This window comes from Diprion similis, chromosome 14 (genome assembly GCF_021155765.1).
Source record: "Diprion similis isolate iyDipSimi1 chromosome 14, iyDipSimi1.1, whole genome shotgun sequence".
NCBI lineage: Eukaryota > Metazoa > Arthropoda > Insecta > Hymenoptera > Diprionidae > Diprion > Diprion similis.
Window position 1 is genome coordinate 13,418,178 of NC_060118.1, and position 21,350 is coordinate 13,439,527.

The 21,350-nt window shown below is 46.2% G+C and overlaps 2 protein-coding genes across 3 annotated transcripts in view; both read right to left on the reverse strand.

Moving 5' to 3' along the window:
• LOC124414696 (acetylcholine receptor subunit alpha-type acr-16) overlaps window positions 1-10,804 on the reverse strand; it is a 64,227-nt gene extending 53,423 nt beyond the window's left edge. The window contains exons 1-2 of the mRNA XM_046895717.1: window positions 10,382-10,804; window positions 239-378 (exon numbers count right to left, since the gene is read on the reverse strand). Coding sequence (XP_046751673.1) covers window positions 239-378; window positions 10,382-10,511 — 270 coding nt within the window. The 5' untranslated portion in view covers window positions 10,512-10,804. The remainder of the gene's footprint in view (window positions 1-238; window positions 379-10,381) is intronic.
• A 3,915-nt stretch (window positions 10,805-14,719) lies between these two features.
• LOC124415020 (heterogeneous nuclear ribonucleoprotein U-like protein 1) lies at window positions 14,720-21,249 on the reverse strand. 2 transcript variants are annotated; one of them, XM_046896254.1, is made up of 11 exons: window positions 20,973-21,249; window positions 19,683-20,674; window positions 19,323-19,512; window positions 18,459-19,198; window positions 18,197-18,325; window positions 16,652-16,820; window positions 15,996-16,241; window positions 15,535-15,886; window positions 15,394-15,422; window positions 15,113-15,327; window positions 14,720-15,020 (listed from the first exon to the last, which is right to left on the reverse strand). In XM_046896254.1, the coding sequence occupies exons 1-11, from the start codon at window positions 21,103-21,105 to the stop codon at window positions 14,865-14,867; spliced, it is 3,351 nt and encodes a 1,116-aa protein (XP_046752210.1). In that variant the 5' UTR covers window positions 21,106-21,249; the 3' UTR covers window positions 14,720-14,864. The 2 variants fall into 2 exon arrangements, with proteins under 2 accessions (XP_046752210.1, XP_046752209.1); XM_046896253.1 differs by having other exon boundaries at window positions 15,113-15,422.
• Window positions 21,250-21,350: the final 101 nt, after the last annotated feature.

Sequence of the window (21,350 nt, forward strand, 5' to 3'; positions counted from 1 at the left end):
CGCGAATTCGTTGGCAGGTACGAGCGTATCGCGATCGTAGCATTGAACTTCTGGAAAAGTCCACGCGGAGCTTTCGGGGTGGCATAATTAATCCCCTGCACTAACAGCCTCGTGAATAAGTGATAAACCAGAAACCTGCTTCCGAGTAGGTCCCTCATCCGAGACCATAAGGACGTGATAAGACGAGCATTGTACGGTTAATTCGGACCCTGGTGGCATCGATCACACGCCGACTTACCACGTCGATGATCTGCTGAAGCGTCAGCCCGAACTTCACCTCCAACGGCTCGCTCTCGTTCGCCACGGGACGTTCCAGGGTGTTGTAGTTCGCCAGGAGGTGGTTCAGCAGCCGTTTCTCGTGGTAGCCACCCTGCCCCTCTGAAACAGAAGAGCGACCCCGTTAGCGACCTTCGGATTCCGCAGTTTTCCATCCCCTGACTCCTTCAAATTCAACCCCGTTAATTAAATCGTGACGGTTCCCGATTATTCGCCTCCACCACCACCACCACCACCACCACCACCACCGTCTCTGATCGTCGGTTCTTCACGGACAGCTTGTGCACCCCTTACAACCCGGGCATCATGGGGAACCCCGTACCGTTCATTCCCACGAGTTTCGAGCTGCACGGCGACGTCGACGGGCGAGGCTACGAGGGCTCCATTGATCCAGCCAACGAAGCTACGCTCGCATACCTTCTGCGACGCAACTCTCTCTCTCTTTCTCTCTCTCTCTCTCTTACTTCTCGCGGACAGTCGCCGTCAGGGGTTGTCGTCTTTCAGCAACGTCGTCATGCAGGTATCGGTGAGATAATTTTACCTTGGTTTTTTCTTTTACTCCTTCTTTACCCTCCTTTCAATCCCTCTTTTGTATAGTATTTGTCCCCGAAAAAAAAAACTAGACAACAACGAAACACAGAGAAAGAGAGAGAGAGAAAGAGAGAGAGAGGAAAAGATGACGAGTTTCTTCGGATTTTCCGCAGTCCGTCGTAGTTCGTTTCGGGTAAAGGGGTCAACGGGTTGTTCAACAACCCTGGAAGTCGAAAAGCCTCGGCGTATTTTTCCAGCTCGCTATTCGAGCCGGCATCCCTTGCGCCGTATGTCCGACCCACCCCAGGGTGATATGCACGCCCTGAAAAGTACCTGGCATGCATGCAGCCGGCAAGCTCGCCTGTCGGATCCCGTCGTCTGCTGTACCATATTCCAACGATAAATACCTGCCTCATTCGTCGAGGTTGAAATTCAACTCTCGCATCGACGATCCCCGACATCCCCTCCTCCCCCCCTCCCCCCGTGTATTATATCCCGCCTATATTTTTGCACAAGGCCGGAGTGAATCTGACAAACTGTCGTTATTCAAAATGATTTTCAGCTTGGAAGGCGATCAGGCCGACGGCGCGTCCCCTTCTGATCGATGTCCGACACCTGATACCCTGTTTTAAACTCGTTACACGAGGTCGGATGGCCTCGCGCTTTAAGCTCAGAGGATGCTTGTGACGAGGTCTGTCAGCCGGGAGCCCCGAGGACGGGGTTCGACGAATCGGAGCAGCTGCAGACCGACCCGAGTTTCCAGAGTCCGCAAACACGGCCGCAAGTCAAACACAGTCCGCGGTTTTATTGCAGCTACGAGCACTCGAGTACTCCTGAAACTCGAAAATGAACCAAGTAACGAGGTTGCCAAAAAAGTTGTACTCGTGAGGTGAGTCTACCAGTTATAATTGACACGCTTGGATCCATTCATCTGCCCTTTATTTTCCAAAATTCTAAATTTTGATCGGTGACTAAAAGTACAAATTTATTTATCGGTCATTTTGGAACCAAGGATCAAACGGATACGCCCAAAAAAAGGTCGATTCTTCGGATGACAGAGCGAATAACTGGTACCCTTACACTTTATGTCCGGGGATCACGGAGTTTACACTCGAAGCTTGTAAAGGACTCGCGTACACCGTTGTAAGGATAACGAGGGGTTTTTGCGGTTTTTATCAGTCAAGGAGGCTGCTCGCCTTATCAGCCTCGTTAGGATCGAAGAATGGCGCCGGCGGCGAGCTGAAGGTGGTAAAATAGCGAATCGAGAGTGGCGGCAGCCCGCGTCTCGTCCTTCGGTCCCAGCATCCTTCTCCATCCTCTTTTCTTTTGGGCCACCAATGTTTGCGTGTCGCCGTCGCACCTTCGTCCTTTGAGAGCTTTCCTCGCAAGAGGAAAGGCGTCGCGATGCCTGGTTCTCCGCTATTAAACGCCTCGGGCGTAGGTACAGACGTACCAACGGATTGGACACATCGATTCCCGGATCCCGAGTCCAGGAATATACGCGGTGCGCGGTGAAGAACTTTGACGAATTCAAATCCAGATGCACGCCGCGAAGCCGGGACGGTAAATTGGAAGCAAATTGAAAACGCTCGGTTACCTCTCACCCCCCGCACAACCCCATCTCGTCCATCCGTTCCATCTATCCGTCTATCGATCCCTGCAGCATCGTGCACTTAGACGTGCCGTATACTCGTTACAGGTCGTCGTCGTGGCTGTTCCGCGGTCTGTCGGTACCAGTTTCAGGGCTTCATCAGTCGCCGAGATCATCCCCCGATAGTCTGCGGTGTACGATATACCTGAAACCCACCCCTCGAGTTTCGAGCTTCGGCTTTCCATGCACTGGACTGCAATGTCGACATACATATACTGGACGAGCCAAAGTTTTCCTCCGACGGAAATATGGGATCAGACTTTTCCCGGTGAGGTGGAGGACAACGGTTCACTCGCGTAAGTAGCCACGTTGTTTGGATTTAGATTGATCCACGTTTTGTTTTCTTTTATATTTCTTCTTTAACAATTACGAGAGAAAAGGTTCGTCAGCGAATGATTTCAACGATTTTCTAACTCCCAGGTACTTTTGCTGGTTATAGTTTCTAACGTGCCTATTTATATGCTTAATTCTAACCGACTGACAGTATTATACTCTCGATAAAGGATAATTAATTAACTGATTTCCCTATAATTCGTAGGACCTAGGTATACAGATTGCTTAGCGAAAGATAGGTGGCTGGGTATCAGAGAGAGAGAGAGAGAGAGAGCCTGGATGTCGAATCTCTGAAAAGTTGCAACAAGAGTCAAGAGCATGGTCGAGACGCTCATGGCGACGAGTAGGTATCCTCTCTACTGCAGGACGGGATGCCGAACAGCCCGCCCGAAGGCCCCGGGTGGTCGTCATAGCAACAGGCACCCCCGAAAATTTTCTCGCTCCGAGTCTAGAGCTCCCTCCCTCGATCCATCCATCCCCCCACCGCTCTCTCTCCCTCTCCCTCTCCCCTTCTCTCTCCCGATCTCCGTCTCTCCTCGTCCCACGGCGCAAACCGTCAGTCACACTCCGAGCCCATTCAGCTTCCGCCTCGTTCGTTCGATCCTTGCTGCATTCTCTCCCGGGCCTCGCCGGTCTCAGAGACATAACCTTTGCGCCCCCCGCCCCCCATCCTCGCTCTCCTCTCTCCTCTCTCCTCACTCTCTACCCTGGCCTACCCTTCCCTGCCCTTCTCCGACCTTTCCCGATTTTCCGCGACCTCGAGCGAAGGATCGCAAGCCGACGATGGTCCTGCGGTTGCCGCGCTCGCTCGCACTCGGCGAACCTCTCAGGATCCTTGAGCATCGCGAACGCGGAAGGCGAGAGTGCCGAATTTCGACCTTGCCTCTTTGTTTTCCTCCCGCGTCTAATTATTTCTTTTAAGGACCGCGCGAGCGCGCGATAAGGACGGCAGAGGGGAGTAGAGGGATGGAAAGAGGGTGAGGCGATGGATGGGGGGGATACACCTGTGCCATGTAATGCATATTATAACTATACGCGATCTGAATACTCCTCGAGTGAAAAGAAAAAGGAGAATCAGAAACGAATGTTGCCGAGGGTCAGAATCGATATCATATACACCGGCATCGACAAGGACGCGGCTTCTCGTTTCTTTGTCAAAGTTCCTGAAGCAAGGCCGATATTCACGGGTCGTAGGGTTGGAAATGAATTTATCCGTCCCTCCGCCGGGGGGGGGGGGGGGGGGGGTGCCCCCGATACTCTATGTATACGTCACGTCGACCGGAAACGAGCGAGAGTGAAAGAATTTTAAAATAAAAGGAAAAAATAAATGGGGGAAACAAAAGGACGGGAGACCCGTCGAGGAATTCCAAACATACCCAAACCTCAACCCGCCGACTCGCTTCGCCCCTTTCACCGCCTGTAATAACTCTTGCTGTCTAGAAAATAAATAAGTCGAGCGGGCAGTGAGATGGCGAGAAATTTTCAATTCACCGCAACTCTCGTGATGCGAGAATGTACGCGTTTAGAGAACAGCTTAAATTGCATCCGGAAACTGCCCGCAGGATTTAAGAAATCAAAGAGAAAAAAAGTAAAAATAAAAACGAACAACCAATTACCGAATCCAAACGCTCAACGCCTCGAGTCCAGCTCGGCGGTAAACCTCGTGCGAGCGTTTTAAGTAGTGCGGATCAACGGTTCGGTCAGACACGCCGTTACTCTCGGGGAAGAGGAGAAGGAGGAGGAAGAGGGGGAGGATCGATGCGCGGGGTCGTTTTTTCGGCGCAGACTTACGTGTGTAAGGGTACAAGGGTATAAGGGCAGAATGGCAGAATGGCAGGGGAGGGCGAGGGGCTGGGTCTGAAAGTCAGAATGATGCCGGCACACTGCTCCACATTCGATCCGGCCCACGTTCCACCCTTCGAGGGTCGTCTAGGGGCGCAAGCGCGACCACCAATCAGCCATCCCCGTGGTTTGTGTACCTTTGCAAGGCCACGTCGTGATGTACATACCGTACTGCTACATACGTATAACCATCAGTCGCCGAATTTGCGGAGGCCCTTCGCTGATCTTCTCCCGTCCATCACACCCGCCTTCTGGAAACGGGGGCGTCCATTGATTACGTGAGGTGTTTTTTTTTTTTTTTTATGTATTTTTTTTTCAAATTTGGAACCCCCCTCACCCTGTGAGATTTACCCTGCAATTTTCATGTACCGTCGAACCTCGCTAACTGGGAAACCTACGTATGTCTGAGATTCAGTCTGTTCCCTTACAAAAAGCTCTGTAATTTTCGAACGTATCAAGGTCCATTATTTAGCCTCTGTAACTCGAGTTTAAAATCACCCGACCTATCTAAGTCAAAGGTTGACTCTATAACTCGAAACGCTTCACGCAATGGCGTTAGGAATACATGTCACTACCTCCATCCCACGAGCTAATGCTTGGTAGTCACATGGATGAGTGATTCCGGATGACAGTTTGTCTCGAAATGACAAACGGAAAGTCAAATCGTTAAGTATCGGTGAAAAAATTAGGGTGATTGAAGCAGTGAAGACTGGTTCAGAAAAGAAGAAACACATATTTGGCTAATTTTTACGATCCTCTTTATAAATCGAATGTTGCTTTAGTCTTCCTCTGAGAATAACAAGTATTCTCTGAATTAAAAAGTTGAAACTAGACTTCCGTTGACCTCCCCTCGCTTTAAATGACGTTTGGTGATATTTTGCCGACTCCTCACCCCCCAGTTTTAGCTCACATAATCAAAGGACACCCTTAAGCAGGCCATGCAGGATCAGAGTGTCTTCGACACGTATAGGGGTAGCGATACTGGGACGCCATGCTGCACCTTCGGGACAACGCGATGCATGTTTTATGCCTGAGGAGACTCGCTCGGTAAACACGACGTGGCACTTGAAGAGTTCTGAGGATGGGGAGTTGGAAGTTGGGACTTTCGAAGAGGTTCAGCGTATTGATTCTCTTCGTCAAGTGCAAGACGCCCGGCTCTGCAGGGTAGGTACATGGAGGGTTGATGCTGCCTCTGCTGCCTCTGCTTCTGCCTAGCCAAAGTAGCCCCGAGATGAGGGAGCAGCAGCACTCCTAGCTGTTAAACTCTAGATTGGCACGAGGTAGGTACACGTCAGCTCGGCAAAGTCCGCCAACAAATCTGACGAGTTGATGTATCCGGAAAATGTCTGCGCCTTTTAACAAAGGAATCCCTCTGTGTTTTCCGCGATTCGATGTGACTGATATTCGGTCTTGAGAATTCGATTTTTAGGCAGAATCGCATCACGATTTAGAGATTTTATTCACCAATTTCTATCATTCTATTTCGAATAATATTCACTCTTGCTTAATTTTCAGACTTCTCCGTTATTCATTGTCAATAACAATGTACGTGTATTGTATATATTTATTTATTTGGATAGATTTTTCATATTTGGGTGCTGACGCTTTATGACCTTCCGGTAAAACTGTTGTACTTGATAAGGGACGGCAACAAAGAATACCGAGGGACGAATTGCTTATACTTTTTTCCAACACTTTGCAAATTACAGAGCGTCCTTTGTTCACAAGTTCGCGTGTAATTTGGTGCGGAGTTGTCAGAAGAAGAAGAAGAAAAAGAAGAAGAAGAAGAGGAGGAGGAGGATGATCATTTCCCACCGGAATCAGAATCGACTACAATGAGAGGTAAAGTGGAGGCACAAAATTAGGGGCAGTTAAAACGGAGTCGACGCGAACAAAAAGAACACTTTTCGTTATTTGTGCATTCGGAATCGGTCTGATGGGTGAACAATAGAATTTCCTGATCGACGAAAAGCTCTGTGTTTTCATTTTTAAAACCCCTGTCCCAGCAAGTTAATAAACAAATCGTTGATCACGCGCCACATGCTCGGGGAGTTTCAGTTATTACATATCAACCAGGAATGGCTTTTGCCGGTGAAATTTTCTTTCGCATCACCGATTCCTCGGACGTACGGATCAAGAGATCTAGTCACGTGCTTTTGCTCTCGAGTGTAAAGTGTAAAGCTCGCCAAAAGCTTGCAGCGCACGAGCAGACCAGTATTATAGAGTTCTGATTTCGAGTGTCCTGGTGGTACGTGTACGTAGAATTCGTCCCGCGGGGAACGAACAAGGGATGAAAAAGGGTCCAGAAAGAAACGAGTATCGTTTCAGTCGAGCACGGAGTCACCGCGGGTGGGAGGGAGGGAATCGTGCGTGGTATAAGGTGAGTGAATAAAGCCCGCGTCAACGAGCGACTAGAACACGACCGCGACTATACTAGATTGTTAGAAGCGTAATTAGGAGAGAGAAACGCGTCGCCCCTGCCGGCGGGCCTAATTATAAAACAGCAATGCCCTCGACGTCGCGACGTCTCGCGTCGAAACAGCGAGGCCCTCCTCCTCCTTTTGCTTGTCCTTAGCTATAGACTCGCTCGCGAATCGCATGGCACCGAACTAGTCCGGTCGAATTAGCACTTGATCCGGAAAAAATTGTAAGTAACGATTTTGCTACTTTATTATTAATAAAAAATATACTTAGCCCAAGTGGTTTGGAATAAAGAAATTGATTTGGAAAAAAAATTCACCCCCTGTTGTCGGATCTTAATCGAAAAATATCGATCCCAAGGAAAAATTGATATCGACGAAAATTGTAGGAAATTTAAATTTGGAAAACCGAAATGCAGACTGCCGGTGACCTCCTCCCCCCCAAACGATTTCCGAAGGAAAATCGCTACTTACAATTTTTTCCGGGTCAGCACCTTTTTTGGTCTAATTCGACCGGGCTAAACTACGACCGACTGCAACGGGGCTGTAATTTCTTTTTACAGGCTCTCGAGCGGTCTCCGTTTCTTGGGGGGAGAGGCGCGGGGATAAAGAGTCGTTGAAGCAACAATTTTGGCGAGATGCCTCGCCCGGCTGACCCGCAAAGTGGGCTAGTCGGCGGATAAAGACCGCGAGTCTCCGTTAAAAGGCTCGAAAGAGGTTCGCGAGGAAAACTCCATTTACCAATTGTCAAACGGATGAGAGGAGCACGGAATTTATGTACTTCTTCTCCCGCCACCCGTCCCACGCGCCTCGTACCTACCTCGCTTTTAGTTAATCGCGTTGCAGAATCGCGAAAAAGCTTCGCTCTGCGGCGTTTTTCGCCTCCCGCGGCCGCAGCCGTCGCGGGTTTTAATTAAACGTCGGTTTCACCCGTGAGACAAAATTTTGTGCTAATATTCAATTCCGCGAATCGTTTTTCTACTTGCATACTCGTTCGCCCGTGCGGTTGAGAATTCGCGTTGTGACGATGATTCGGTAAAATTTGTAAAATCTGTAAGAATAACAAAAAATAATCGATTTTTAGTTAAATCGATTATTTTTTAAATACGATATCAATTCATGCGATTAATACGTGAAAAATAAACAAACATTTTCACCTGAAATAGAAAAAAAAAACGATAAACTAAAAAAAAAAAAAACACGAAACCGCTTAATTCCTGCCGATTCAATCAAATCGCGTTCGATTATTTTCGGCTTAGAAGGAGCATCGCGGATTTGAAATCTAGACAAACAAGTCGAGCCTAACGTGACTCGCCTCGTTATTCCGCGTCGCAATTCAATTCTAGTACCCACTCAATTATCCGCTCGATAGTGCGGCATACTCGGACTGAAACCGAGTATATGATTCGAAATATCCATTGTTCATGTGTACCTACGGAGTAGGTGGAATTGCGTGCGGTTTCCCCGCTTTTTCCCGGGAGGTATCGAAAGCGGAAGCACGTATGATCCTGCGGACGAACGGTCCTCGGATCGTAATATCGAGTGGGGGTTCTATAGAGGTGGAGAGGAGGAAGGACGCGGGTGTATAATCGGGGCTGCAAAATCCCCTTCCGGATCTGCCGGCGACTCGCGAACTGCCTCGGCGAAGCTGATACAATATTGAATGAAAAAAGTGGTAAGGGCAGTTCGTGTTATCGGGATCGCCGGTCTTCCCGCCTCTTGGGTCTCGTCGCGTAGGCCTTCTTTATGGCGAGAAATCCCCACTGGCAACCGAAATAATTGAAAGGAATGACTCCCCGTTGACCGCCTCACGCGACCCTCTAACGTCCCGGTATCACGCCAGAATCCTTCCGGGACCTCGTTCCACCTCGTTCTTACACGGCAAGTCCACGAGCAGAGGATTTGCGATCCGCACTTGCCGATTTAGCCTCAACGCGATGTGTTCCTTCGCCATTTTCCGCAACCCCCACGCTCTTTCTCTATATAGCTTGATTTTCGACCCTTGATAGTTGTGAGGATTCGCGAAAGAGGCGAGCTTTCTTTTCTCTTTTTTTACTTTTTTTTGCGGGAATATTTCTACGTGCAGATATTTGAATAAAATTTCACTTCACCCGTGGGCAAGTGATGGCAAGTTTTTGCATATTTTCCGCGGTGTGGATGTAAGAGGGGATGATAGAGCGGGCTTGAGGGAGGAAGTCCGGGTGGTTCTCCCATCAGCATTACCTACCCGTAACAATGCGGTATTTTTTCCCCCTTTGTTTCCCGGGCATTACGCACCGCTGGGTTCTCGGGTATGCTTGAGGAGTAAAAGGCGGCGGCTAGGGTCAATGAGAACGAGGTAATTGAGGTAATATACAAGAACGTCACCCGAAGAGTGTTTACTTTCCAGTTACCGCGCGGCCAAAAGCTGCGGCGAGCTTACAAGACGCGTTTTATGCGTATGCGCTCGGTCGAATAATTTTCGGGAAACTCGCGTCAACCCTCCGCTGGTGTCTAAGGATCGCGACTCGAGGGCACATTTGAATAAAAATAATACAATTTTAAAAGCCAAGTGGCAAGGATCATTGGGCGAAATTTTTAGATCGTAGAAAAACGCCAGAGTGATTTCTGACCGCGGTTTCAGACTTTTGGAATATAGTTTTACGATATAAGTATACTTTTACTTGTCTTCTGCGGAAGAGAAAATTATGCTCTCTTTTTCTAATCGACGAAGCTATTACCGTTTTTAATAAAATTTCGAATCAACTGGAAACTTTTTTATATAAAGAAAATTTTACGTCAAGTATTTGGACGTTTTGATTTAAATAAAATCAACCACCGATCGTAAACGATCTTCCGAAAATTGAATAAAAATTGATCTCTGTTCTCGATAGTCCGGAGAACTAGACCTTATCCTTTAAAAAACAGCGAGATTCTCGTAGCAATTGTATTTTCACCCCGTTTGTCACTAAATCTCCAACGTACGACGAATGAAAAAATTTGTAGTGAAAAACGGGATCGCAAATAGAACAACAAAGAACCCCGAATGAATCGGATCCTAAATCAACATTCGAAAAGCGATCAACGTGATGGTGACTTTGGACACGAATATCTTTCCACGGTAGAAAAAAAAGAAAAAAAAGAAAAAGAGGAAAAGAAATAATAATAATAACAATAATAATAAAAAAGTACAATGGAGCGCAGGTGGACGCGCATGCGAAAAAGAGGGTGAAACGTTCGCTGCGGCAATGTTTACAGTATAATAATTCATTAGAATTATATTCTGAATTTCCCGACTACATTCGTATATAAAACGCCAAGTGACAAGTAGAATGAGACGTGAACTGACCTTGCGGCATGATGGCGAAAAAAATGAAGAGTGTAAGGCAGGGGATGGTGATCCAGGATCTCCTCGGCGAGAACCCCTGATGCCAGGTGCAGCGATCGGTGTTGTTCGGGGAGGTGATTGACGACGACATGTTGCGAAATCCCGCACCGGAACTTCACACCTCACTCGCGGTTGAATAAGGGAAGGAGTAATACCTCACCACCGGCAAACTGTAACGCACTATCGCATCATCTTCGGCGAACGAACAGGCTCGCCAAATTTCCATCGATACGGTGCTGCTGTATCGAATTCCGCCGATTCCGGGCCCCGAGATAACACGGGGCTAATTACTCGGACCCTTGGCTTCCGGACCCCCCGACTTGGCCGTCATAACCAACGCGAACAGGAATTGAGCCGATCTTAGACCCTTCCTTCGTCCCTGTCTCTCTTCTCCCTTCTCCCTTCTCCCTAAGAAGCTTCCGAGGCGTCGCTCACCCCCTTCAATTTGATCAATTCCCCTGCAACCCGAACAATTATTATTCCCGAGGTCGCAAATTCCGTCCTAGAACAGACACCTGTCGTCTCTTTCACCCCCACCCCCTCGGTTTTTCTCTCTCTCTCTTTTAACCCCTTTTTCCGCGAGCACTCAAACGGCGGCACTTTCTTTGTACAGCGTGTATAATAATCCGCCAACCGAGAGGAGCAAGAACAGCGCGAGGGATGAATAGCTCGGGCCTTTTCACCGGACGTAGATATCTCCGGAAATCCGACTCGCGTCGAAAAGACTGGAGACTAATCGTCCGGTGAAAAAATATTCGTTCTACTAGTTATTTCGTCTTCCGTTTGATCTCACCCACCCCTGTATTTGGCACGGGGCTTGGCATGCAACACGTTAGATCCTTGATCGTCGGCTGACTAGGACGTGATACCCCCTTACTTTTATCGGCGCATCACGCGATCATTCCCTTCGCGTACTCGTACTAAATGTATCACATACGTGATGCACACTCGAAGGAACCGCGAGGAGACGACGGGTGTCAGAATTCCAGGACGATACGCGACAATAACCGATAGCTTCGGGATTATCTACTCAATGTATCAATGGGCTTGCAGCCAAGAGCACAGGGCGTGAAGGGGGGTGTGCGATCGTACTTTCGAAGGCACAGCCGACTCCAGACTTCCGTTTCGGTGGTTTCCCTCTTCTTCTTCTTCTTCGGACGGTCCAATGGACACGATCGGAGAGACACCTCAGACTTCGGGTCCCTCGTAGTATCGTCGAGATTATCGATGATCGCCAGCAAGTGCCGGGCAGCGGCTCGCGCGAGCTTTTTGCACCCCGGACCGAAGGTTTTTCCTCAAATTCTTCATTGGCGCTTCACTTTGTCAGCCTTCGCCAGCCGCTCGAGGAACCTCCTCGAAGACTCTGCCGTGCCGGAGAAAAACTCCCAAGGAATTCCAGTCACGCGGTCGACCCACGCCAAGTGTTCCAGTCCGCAAGCTCGGGACACCGGATCATCCGGCAGCGCAACAGTGTAATCAGATTCGCGCTCGTTGTCTGGGTACAGTTTCGCAGCTCAGACACCCCCGTTTCGCATCTCTTTTTTGCATCTACGTTTCTCCGAACGAATCCAAGCGCTTTTGCAGTTTGGGGAAAAATCGGCGTGCAGGGAGGACGGGGAGGAACCGTTCCGGAATCTTATCGGAGGTGGTAGACTTTTATATCCAAGGAGTAGGCAGCAGTAGGCAGCAGGTAGCAGGCAGCAGGTACCACCACTACCAGACCAGCCCAGACCAGCGCCAGATCCGCCAGATCCGCCAGACCTACCAACGCGATTCAGTGGCTGGCTGCAAACTGGACCACCACGCATCCAGCATCCCTTCCCTCCCTCTCCAGACCCTCTCGCACCCTCACCCGAGAATCACCCCCTGGACCACCACCATCACCGCCACCCGGAGGCACCCCCCAGATCAATATTATACCCACCCAACCACCGAACCACCTCTCCGAGTCTCTGGCATGGCATGGTTTTACCTCTTCCACCGCGAAGGTTCCAACTTCCAACTTCGGACCTGATTCGGAGCACCGGTTTTCAACACCGTACATGCTGCGTAAAATCGCTTCCAACGTATTATGAACGTTACTGTTAGCGCCTCTCTCTTTCTCGCTTCCATCATCTAAGCCCTCCAAATCCATCCCCGACGCTTAATGTTACAGGGGTAGTTTTTCGTATTTACATGTTACTCCGGTTGATACAAGTACGCGGCATGATTCGTAAGCTTTGAATCGATATTGAAAATATATGCAACAAACGGATACCTATCCTTGTGCACCGCATGCACGTACATACATTGCACATGGTCTGTGTTTACGTGTTGCCCCAGCAGCAGGAATCAAGCTCAATCTGTTGCAGCTAGCGTGCGTATTACTGCGTGATTGCAGTTTGCATGTGATCGTTGTAGTTATGTTGTAGATGCAATGCAAGTCGCCGCGGAAATTCGACACTTGTTGACCTATTTTTTTAATTGTAATGTGTACATGCAGTTTGGCGTGTAGTACAAGGCGACTCACATATGTACGCAGCACGTGCGTGTGTGTACCTTGGTAAATGCTGAAGAGCGTGTCAAGGGCTGAAGCCTCCGCCTGAGGCAACCTGCCGTAAAGGCCGCATGCGGAGACGAGAAACTCCGCTAGACTGCAAGGTATTTGATTTGTTTTAACAATTACGTATATACTAGTACATACGTGCGACGTTTCTCTGAGAAAAATTATTCACCGGAAACGGTACACGATGGAAAATTTATCACTTTAGTCTGTTCTACCGGATTCGAAGAAATGGTAGAGGAGACTGTAAACGACTAAACAAGACCAATAAAAACACTTCGGTTTAATAGACAAGGTGTTTATTTCTGTCAATGAATTTGTACACTTTATTTACTAATATTAATAATTCTATAGTATATACTATATGTAAATTTACCAATTTCGACTATGACTTAAATATTAAAATTACATTTAAAAAAACAAAAGAAAAAAACATACAGAAGAAAGTTAAACCGTGTTCGACGCGTACCCTAAATTCCACGCTACCATTATAAAACGTCCTTTTAAACATCTCAAAACGTTCGATCATAGCATCTGGTTCGTTCTACGTTTATATATTTAAATAAATTTTCTGGTTATTTTCAAAAAATATGTTGCATATTTTTTTATTTTATTTATTACTCCTTTCCTTCTTTTTATATACGATTACATACTTGCAATCCTTACAATAATATGTAAATAGTATCGCTTAAAATCTAAATGTAATATATGTATTGTAAATAATTGTTTTTTTTTTCTTGTCGCATTCCGAGAAGTAGGGAGGTATTCTCATGTCATACATAAGTATACAGTTTATCTCGGGCGCTGCGATTGTTGCGGGGCTTGAACATTCGGAACCCCGTCATAGTGACATGATGGAATCGCAACACGGTCGCGTATGAATTTATCGCTTAAACTTAAGCCTTATAAAATTGCAGTAGTTATATGTATAATATACGAATCGAAATTATTATGCTTCATAATATGTACATTGTACAATTTGAAACTGATCTCATTCACATGCATCTATAATACGGGGTATATAAATTTATGGGTAAGGTGCGCGCCCGCGTAAGTATCAGAAAGAAAGAATGCTCAAAATCGCGCCTTAAACAATCACGCTCAACAGACGCCATTAGACGCGAAACTTGAAATTTTTTAGAAACTGACAAACACACACACACACACACAAACATTTGCTCGACTGTGAAATTAAGTTTATAAAGGATAAACCTGTGTGTACATTTTGTCGGCTAAAAATCAAACAACGCCGTTATCTAGTTCTGTTTCAACTGTTTATATTTATTCAACAGCTAGTCAATATTCATTCGCGTCTGATAACAATGAAGAGAGATAAATAGATACTGTTGGAATGACTGAAAACGTTGAACCCTGAACCTACCACCCACGTCGTGTGATCAGCATATATATGCCATACATGTAATCCCATTGATTCTCTTTGATCCATTCACATGATTGAAAAGTCCGTCTTATTTCCCGTTGTTTTTCCGCATAATTAAGAAATATATTTATACATTTCTTGACGTCAATTTGTACCGACACAATAAACGTGATAACAGATTGTAATCTCTGTACGTGCAAACGTAAATAGCCACCAACCGCCGACCGTAGTCTGCGCCTTGGCCTTAAATTGAATAATTGTCGACTCCGATTATGAAACGAACGGGTGCGCGTGTACAAGCTCTATTCTCAGGGCGTATTCTCAGGCCACCCGATCCCTACGACAGTTGACCTTTCGAATACCGCTAAACGTAGCCGCGATCGTCTAATCGAATACTTAGATGTATAAACAGATTGGCTGTACACGGTCGACAAATAAAAAAGGTTTCGACATTACTGTGATGCATATCGCTCACCGTTTCTGAAATTAATAATAAATTGGTGACCGACGTCTCATTACTTCTACTTTTGTTGCTGAGCTTGCTGAGCATTCGTCGTCGTTGTTTGAGTCGGGAACGAGTAGGACGGAGTGTAGCTCTGCCAGCCCTGTGAGTACCCGTACGTGCCTGAGTTCGTCGTCGAGGCGCTCGTCGAGCTCGCACCTCCGGTCGTTGTTGCCTGAAATAACCCGATTTCTCGATTATTGCTTGGCGATCTCACCAGATTTAAACCATTCGCACATGCGACAGAGAGGATAAAAATTTATTTACAGTCTGAGCAGAACCGGTGACGGCCGCTTGACCCGACTGTTGTTGTTGTTGTTGCTGCTGTTGCTGCTGCTGACCCCAATATTGATTATAATACTGTTGCTGATTCCACCCGCCCCAATTTCCGTTCCCGTAATTCTGTTGATTGTAGCCACCCTGGCCGTACGAATTTTGCCCAAATCCTTTCCAGCCTCCCCATTGTTGTTGACCCCATCCACCCTGTTGCCCCCAACCACCCTGCTGCGACTGACTACCGGACCATCCACCCTGTTGACCCCAGCCACCTCCGCTCTGTTGTTGCGAGCCTTGATAACTAAAAGAAAGATTATAGTCAGTATCTCTGTGGATTCTCTATCCAATGTAAATATTTTTGTCTCATAAATAGTTTCTGATTCGTTCGTAAATTTATGTTTTGTCCGACTCACCCCATAGCTCCCCAGCCTCCGCCTTGTCTTTGCTGAGAACCTCGGTTGCGATCGTTTCCTCCTGCTGGCCTTCTGTCTCCACCACCCCCACGTCTGTCGTTTCCGCCGCGGTGCGACGGCACGAGAGGTCCGCCTCTGCCACCACCCCTCCAACCACCGCCAGAAGCTGTACCGTATCCGCCGCTCCCACTGCTTCCTCCGTGTCTAAGGTGTCCTCCTGATCCACCACTGCTCCCTCCGCTTCCGCTACCTCCACCGCTGCCACTACCACTGCCACGTTGTGGCCTGTCTCGCCAACCACCCCCGTTATTACCGCCACGCCATCCACCCATGTTGCGATTTCTTTCTGGGTCTAGGAAAAATTTTGATTTTAGTTAATCCACAGTTTTCGCGTGTAGCTGAGATTGATGAGCGATTTTTTTTTTTTTTTTTTTCTTGTTTTAAATTGCATTCAAACTTACATCCGACCCTGCGATCGCGATGATCTCGGCTGTCCCTGCTGTCACGACTGCTCCGTGAATCACGACTGTCTCTGTGACTATCGACTTTCTCGAAACGTGGCCTTTTGTTGATTTGTTGTTGGGAGAATCCTGCTTCCTTTCCTTCTTTGTTGTACTTTTCTATCAGCTTCTTTGCTTCTTCTTCCTGAAGCTCGACGTATTCGACTACGTCGAAAGACTCGCCCACAGTAGGTGCAGAGAAGTTTGCTGAAAATACGAGAGAACACCCAGGTGATATAATTTTTCACTTCCAAAGTGCTGTTTCCAGAAATGATCGTGTGAAAAACAGTCAGGCTGACAAATAAGTTTCGATGACAGCTCAGTTACAGAAAAGCTCTATAAAACTCGCGAATTCCTGCAGTAAATTGATCTTCAAGTATCGAAGTACTGAATGTATGCAATCGTGAGTATCATAAATATGACGGAAGGCAACAAATGATGTAACAAGATACGGGGCACAGAATGTAGCTGTCAGCGAAACTTAGGAATATATGTTGAGGAAAAGAAATGATGTCTAAGAATTGTATGATAACGTTATATCGTAGGCGACCTTGTCGGGTATAATCGGGAGAGTATAGCATGTAGCGCGGGTACTCCCGATGAAAATAGGGACCAACCTTTCATTTCCAGGACCGCGGAATCAGGAACATCCTTGCCTTCGATGGCCTCACGCTTAGCAGTGCGTAACTTGAATTCTTCGTCCGTTGGTACTATAACTACAGCCTTCCGTTGAAACCCGTAGAAACGCCTCATTTTGCGCCTTTGTGCGGTAGGATATACGTTTGTCTGTATCGGTTCCACAGAAAATATAGATGTCATGAGATTTCATTCGTGATGCATTAACAGGCGGGCGCTGATTTATTTGCTCCAAAGATTCATTAAAACGTTCTTGGAATTAAATAAGCAAAGGCAAGCGCTTTCGTCGTACACCCTACTTTCTTTTGTCTCTCTCTCTCTTTCTTTCTTCCATGGATGTATACCTACGCTCAAATCAGTTTTATTTACTTATCTAGTACTCCCGTACATACATATATTTACATATATGTACGTACGATGCTTACCTGCAGAGGCTTACGTCCAACGCGGATTTGAATACAATATCCTCTTACATCTCTAAATGTACTAGATGATATTCAGACTATCACAATCCGACCTCAGTAATTTGCTTATCTACTAGTAAAAATTCCACTAATAGTGTAAAATGAGAGAGAAAAGAGTATGTAGACAAAAAAAAAAAAAAAAAACCAGACTGTTCCGTCTCAAGTCCATAAACTTAATTCTCGCATTCTCTCAACTTACCTATACGCGATGCGCGAGTATAATGTAAGCGAAGTGGATGTGTATCTTGGGTAATATTTTAGCTATTTCTCCAGGAACCACTAACATTACGTGAACATTTTTTAGCCCATAAACTTGATCTGCCAGAGTTTCAAATTACTCATCTTTGCCGTGAGCAGAATAGAACTTAATCAATAATTATCCTAAACATACCTTCACACCGCCCATGAATGATTGCGACGTTCTTGCCGACTTAACAACTTACATTTCTAATCCGTACCTTTATTTACATGTTGCATGACATTTTATACACAAATATTAACCTGAACTGAACTCTCTATTCACATGATTTTAAACTGGATTTTTTCAGGAAGGAAATAGGGTAAAAAAAAAAAATGTACACAGTTCACAGCTCACAGTTACAGTTCCGTTCAGTAATATATGTATATAGATGCGTCATAAAAACGGGCTGAAAGGGTTTAGAGGATAAAAAAAAAAAGGAAGAAAACCTAAAAGTAGCCAACTACTTACAAGTTGAAACTCGTCGAACTTGGGCTGATAATGGTGAAATTTTGAAGGTCTAATTCACGGATTGTATTGAGTTTACGATTGAACTATAGGTTTTGCTTTGTTACTTTTTGACTTTGATCAGTTTTTTGAACTGTGTAAAATTGTATGATATTGAATATGCAAAGTATTGATGGCAATATCTGTTGTTGCAACAAGACGAATAGTGAAGTAACGGTGTAACACCTTGTTGCACTCATTTTTTTTTTTTTTTTAGTGACAATGTGAGGATAAAATGACATTTCTCATTGAACAATACAATCTACACATAAAAAGTTCAGAATGTAATCCTAAAAAGAATTACAAGAAAGACTCACCTGATCCAGAATGTAGTTCCGTCGTCTCGTCGAGGCCAATTCGAGCAGTTTATTCAAAGCCCTGGTGCATTTGTCAATTAGAATTTCCCAGCGTCCATGATAGTTCCGCTTTCGTGGTAGCCCCATCACCTGGTGAAGAATAAAAATCAGTTAATTACTCCGATTGAATTATCGATACAGACTTTGGCTCCCAGAGCTAATCAATTTAAATATAAGATTTTTTAAGTACACACGTGAGAAACAGAATATATCTTGCACGAACCTTCATTTTGTCGATCAGAGTGTTTGTTCCAAGTATGTTGTACATTTTCTCTGGATGTATAGCTGAATACTTCAAGGCCCATTGAGTTTTTCCAGCAGCAGGAAGACCGCACATAAGTATCATTTCGCAGTCTTCTCTTCTTTCCGGTCTACGAGGTCCTGCGATTCTCTCTTGAGGATCAACCTCGCCTACAGAAATGTATCCTGGAAGGATCCGCTTGCTCCATGGCTCAACCTGCCCAAAGTTACACCCAAACGTGCAATTTTTGGTAAGAATATGGGGGTAGAGAGCAACGTCACCGATCTCCTCCTTGGAGATTGAAAACGCAATTCCCTGATCCTCCCCATTCACGGTGAATGAGAGGTCGATATTTGTCTCGCCCGTAAGATCCGCATAACACCCGACGACGTCATCCTTACCAAACTTCTTTCCATAATCCTTGAATTTACACTCTGTCGAAATCTTTCCGGTACCTCCATACCCGTAACTGAATTTCTCCTCTCCAAGTTGCATTGAGGTTCCGCCAACAGACCAACCAACGCGAACTACATGCGGATTTTCCTCGTCTTGCAAATTGATATTGCAATTCTCGAGAACTTTGGCTTCATAGTAGAGTTTTCCCATACGAAAACCAAACGACGCCCGAGCGCCAGCCCAAATGTAGCCAAAACCGTCATTGTGCATCGGAGTTGCAGTACAAAAATGATCCTTGTTAATCACCAAGTTTAAATCCGAATCATCTGTAATAAAAGTAAGGGTTTAAGCTCACAAATAGAAAGATCCGTTTAAAAATACGCACCTCAGGATTTTAGAAATACTATTAACTTTATAGAATAAACCGAGTTAACTAATGTTTTCACTTACACCAGGATAATACTACAGTTCCATCCTCAAGCTCTGGTTCATCATCAGGCTTTATAGGTGGTGGTGATCTGTACCGTTCCTGTTGTGGGCTTGAAGATCTTTTGCGCTTTCTGTCTCTACGATCTTTCCGGTCTCTATCCCTTGCTGCGTCGCTGTCTTCTTCGTTGTTGGCATCCTTCATTTCTACATCCTGAAAATTAATGAAAACATTAACGGTAATGCTCATGAGATGAGTGACTTGTTTCAGTAGACTTCAGAGATATTGCTGAAAAAAAAAGATCTATCGAAACCTTGAGTTGTTATTGATATCCGATTGCAAGTAAATTGCAAGCAGTACAATAAAAATCAAACGATACTTACCGGCTCTTCTCGTTTCACCGTCCTCTCGTCGTAGTCATAGTATTCAATTTTTTCTTTATTATCTTCAGGTATATTTTCTTCCGGATCCTCTTCCCCTGGAACAGTTGGTTCCGAGTTTACTGTTTTCGGAATCACATCCTTGTCTTCCTGTTCAGATTCCTCCTTGATTTGGACAGATTCAATCGAATCTTTTGTATCAATCTCTTCCTTGTTGGACACACTGTCATCCATAGCTTCTTCCTTAGATTCTTCTTCGTTGTTTAATTCCTCTTCTTTAACCATTTCCTCCTTTACAGGATGAAGATTCTCATGATTTTGGTTCGTAGATTCAACTGGTTCATGTTCTTCGGGCGGTTCGGGACTATGTGAAACTTCGGTTACTGGAGATGGTTCCTTAACAAATTCTTCTTGTGGCTGCTCTTCCGTTTCAGCAGTTGAATGCTCTTCTATATTTTCAGGCACATTCACTTCTTGTTCTGTAGGGGTTTCCGTAACGTCAGATTTTTCTTCGGATTGCGAAACAGGCTCTTCCGTTTGCTGCGGACTCTCCTCGACACTTGCAGGAACGGATTCAACATGTTCTTCAGGCTGTGCCTCCGTCTTCTCAGGACTAACCGCGTGTGATTCTTTCTCAGGAGATCTCGCGGAGCTATCTGTAATATTTTCAGGCGTCGCAGCTCGAGGAAGAACTTCGGGTTCTCGTACATCTGGTTCGGGAGCTGGTTCCTCAGGTACAGGGGAGGGCTTCCTCTGTTCTTCCGGTGGTGGAGCTTTGGCTGGAGAAGGCGATTGTTTCGCCCTCGCGGCTGCTCTCGAAGGTGTTTTGGAAGGGCTAGTAGCTGAAGCGCTTCGAGCAGATCGTCCCCCGGGTGTTTTAGCAGGTGGTGTAGGTTTTGCAGGCTCCGGCTCTGGCGACTGTTCGTGTGGTTGTGCCTCCCTGGAAACCACACCTTCCTCTTTGTTCGTCTCAGGAATCGTAGTTTCTTCGACTTCTAAATAAATGAGAAGTAACAAATGATATTGTAGCAGATATAACTGAGATTGAAATTGTTAAGTTTCCTGATAATAAGTAAAGTGAATATTTAATGCATAAAAAATTGCGGCGTCCTGATACAAGGAAGACAGGTTGGAAATAGGTTGGGATATCGGGGTATTCCAATCGGAGAATAAACAGTTCCCTGGAACCGGTGACGTTACGATATTTGTCGCCGTGTTTGAGGGCAATGTAGGCGGGAAACTACTGAGATAGGCAGTAACGCCTAGTGAGCGGTAAGCCGAATGTTTTCTTACGGTCTTCGGCTTCTTCGTCCTCCAAAGCCTTGCGGAGTCGCTCGACGAGAACAGCTTTATTTCCTTTGGTATCGAGTCCGCGATGAGAGAGCTCTGCCCGCAGCTCGACCACTTTCAGCTTCGCGGGATCCATGGCGATGGATTTATTTATTTTACAAACAACCGCACAATATTTACTCGATCGAAAATGCTCTCAGGAATGGGCCATACACGCGACGGTGACCCGCGCTGCGCTCACAATATGGCGGCGAGATTGCAAACAATACGCGGAGTGATACGGGATATCCGATTGGCTCGTCGGACGCGAATTCGAAACGACGCCATTGCGGCAGCCAATCAAACTTATCCTTTCATTTGACGTATACCGACGAAAAGCGA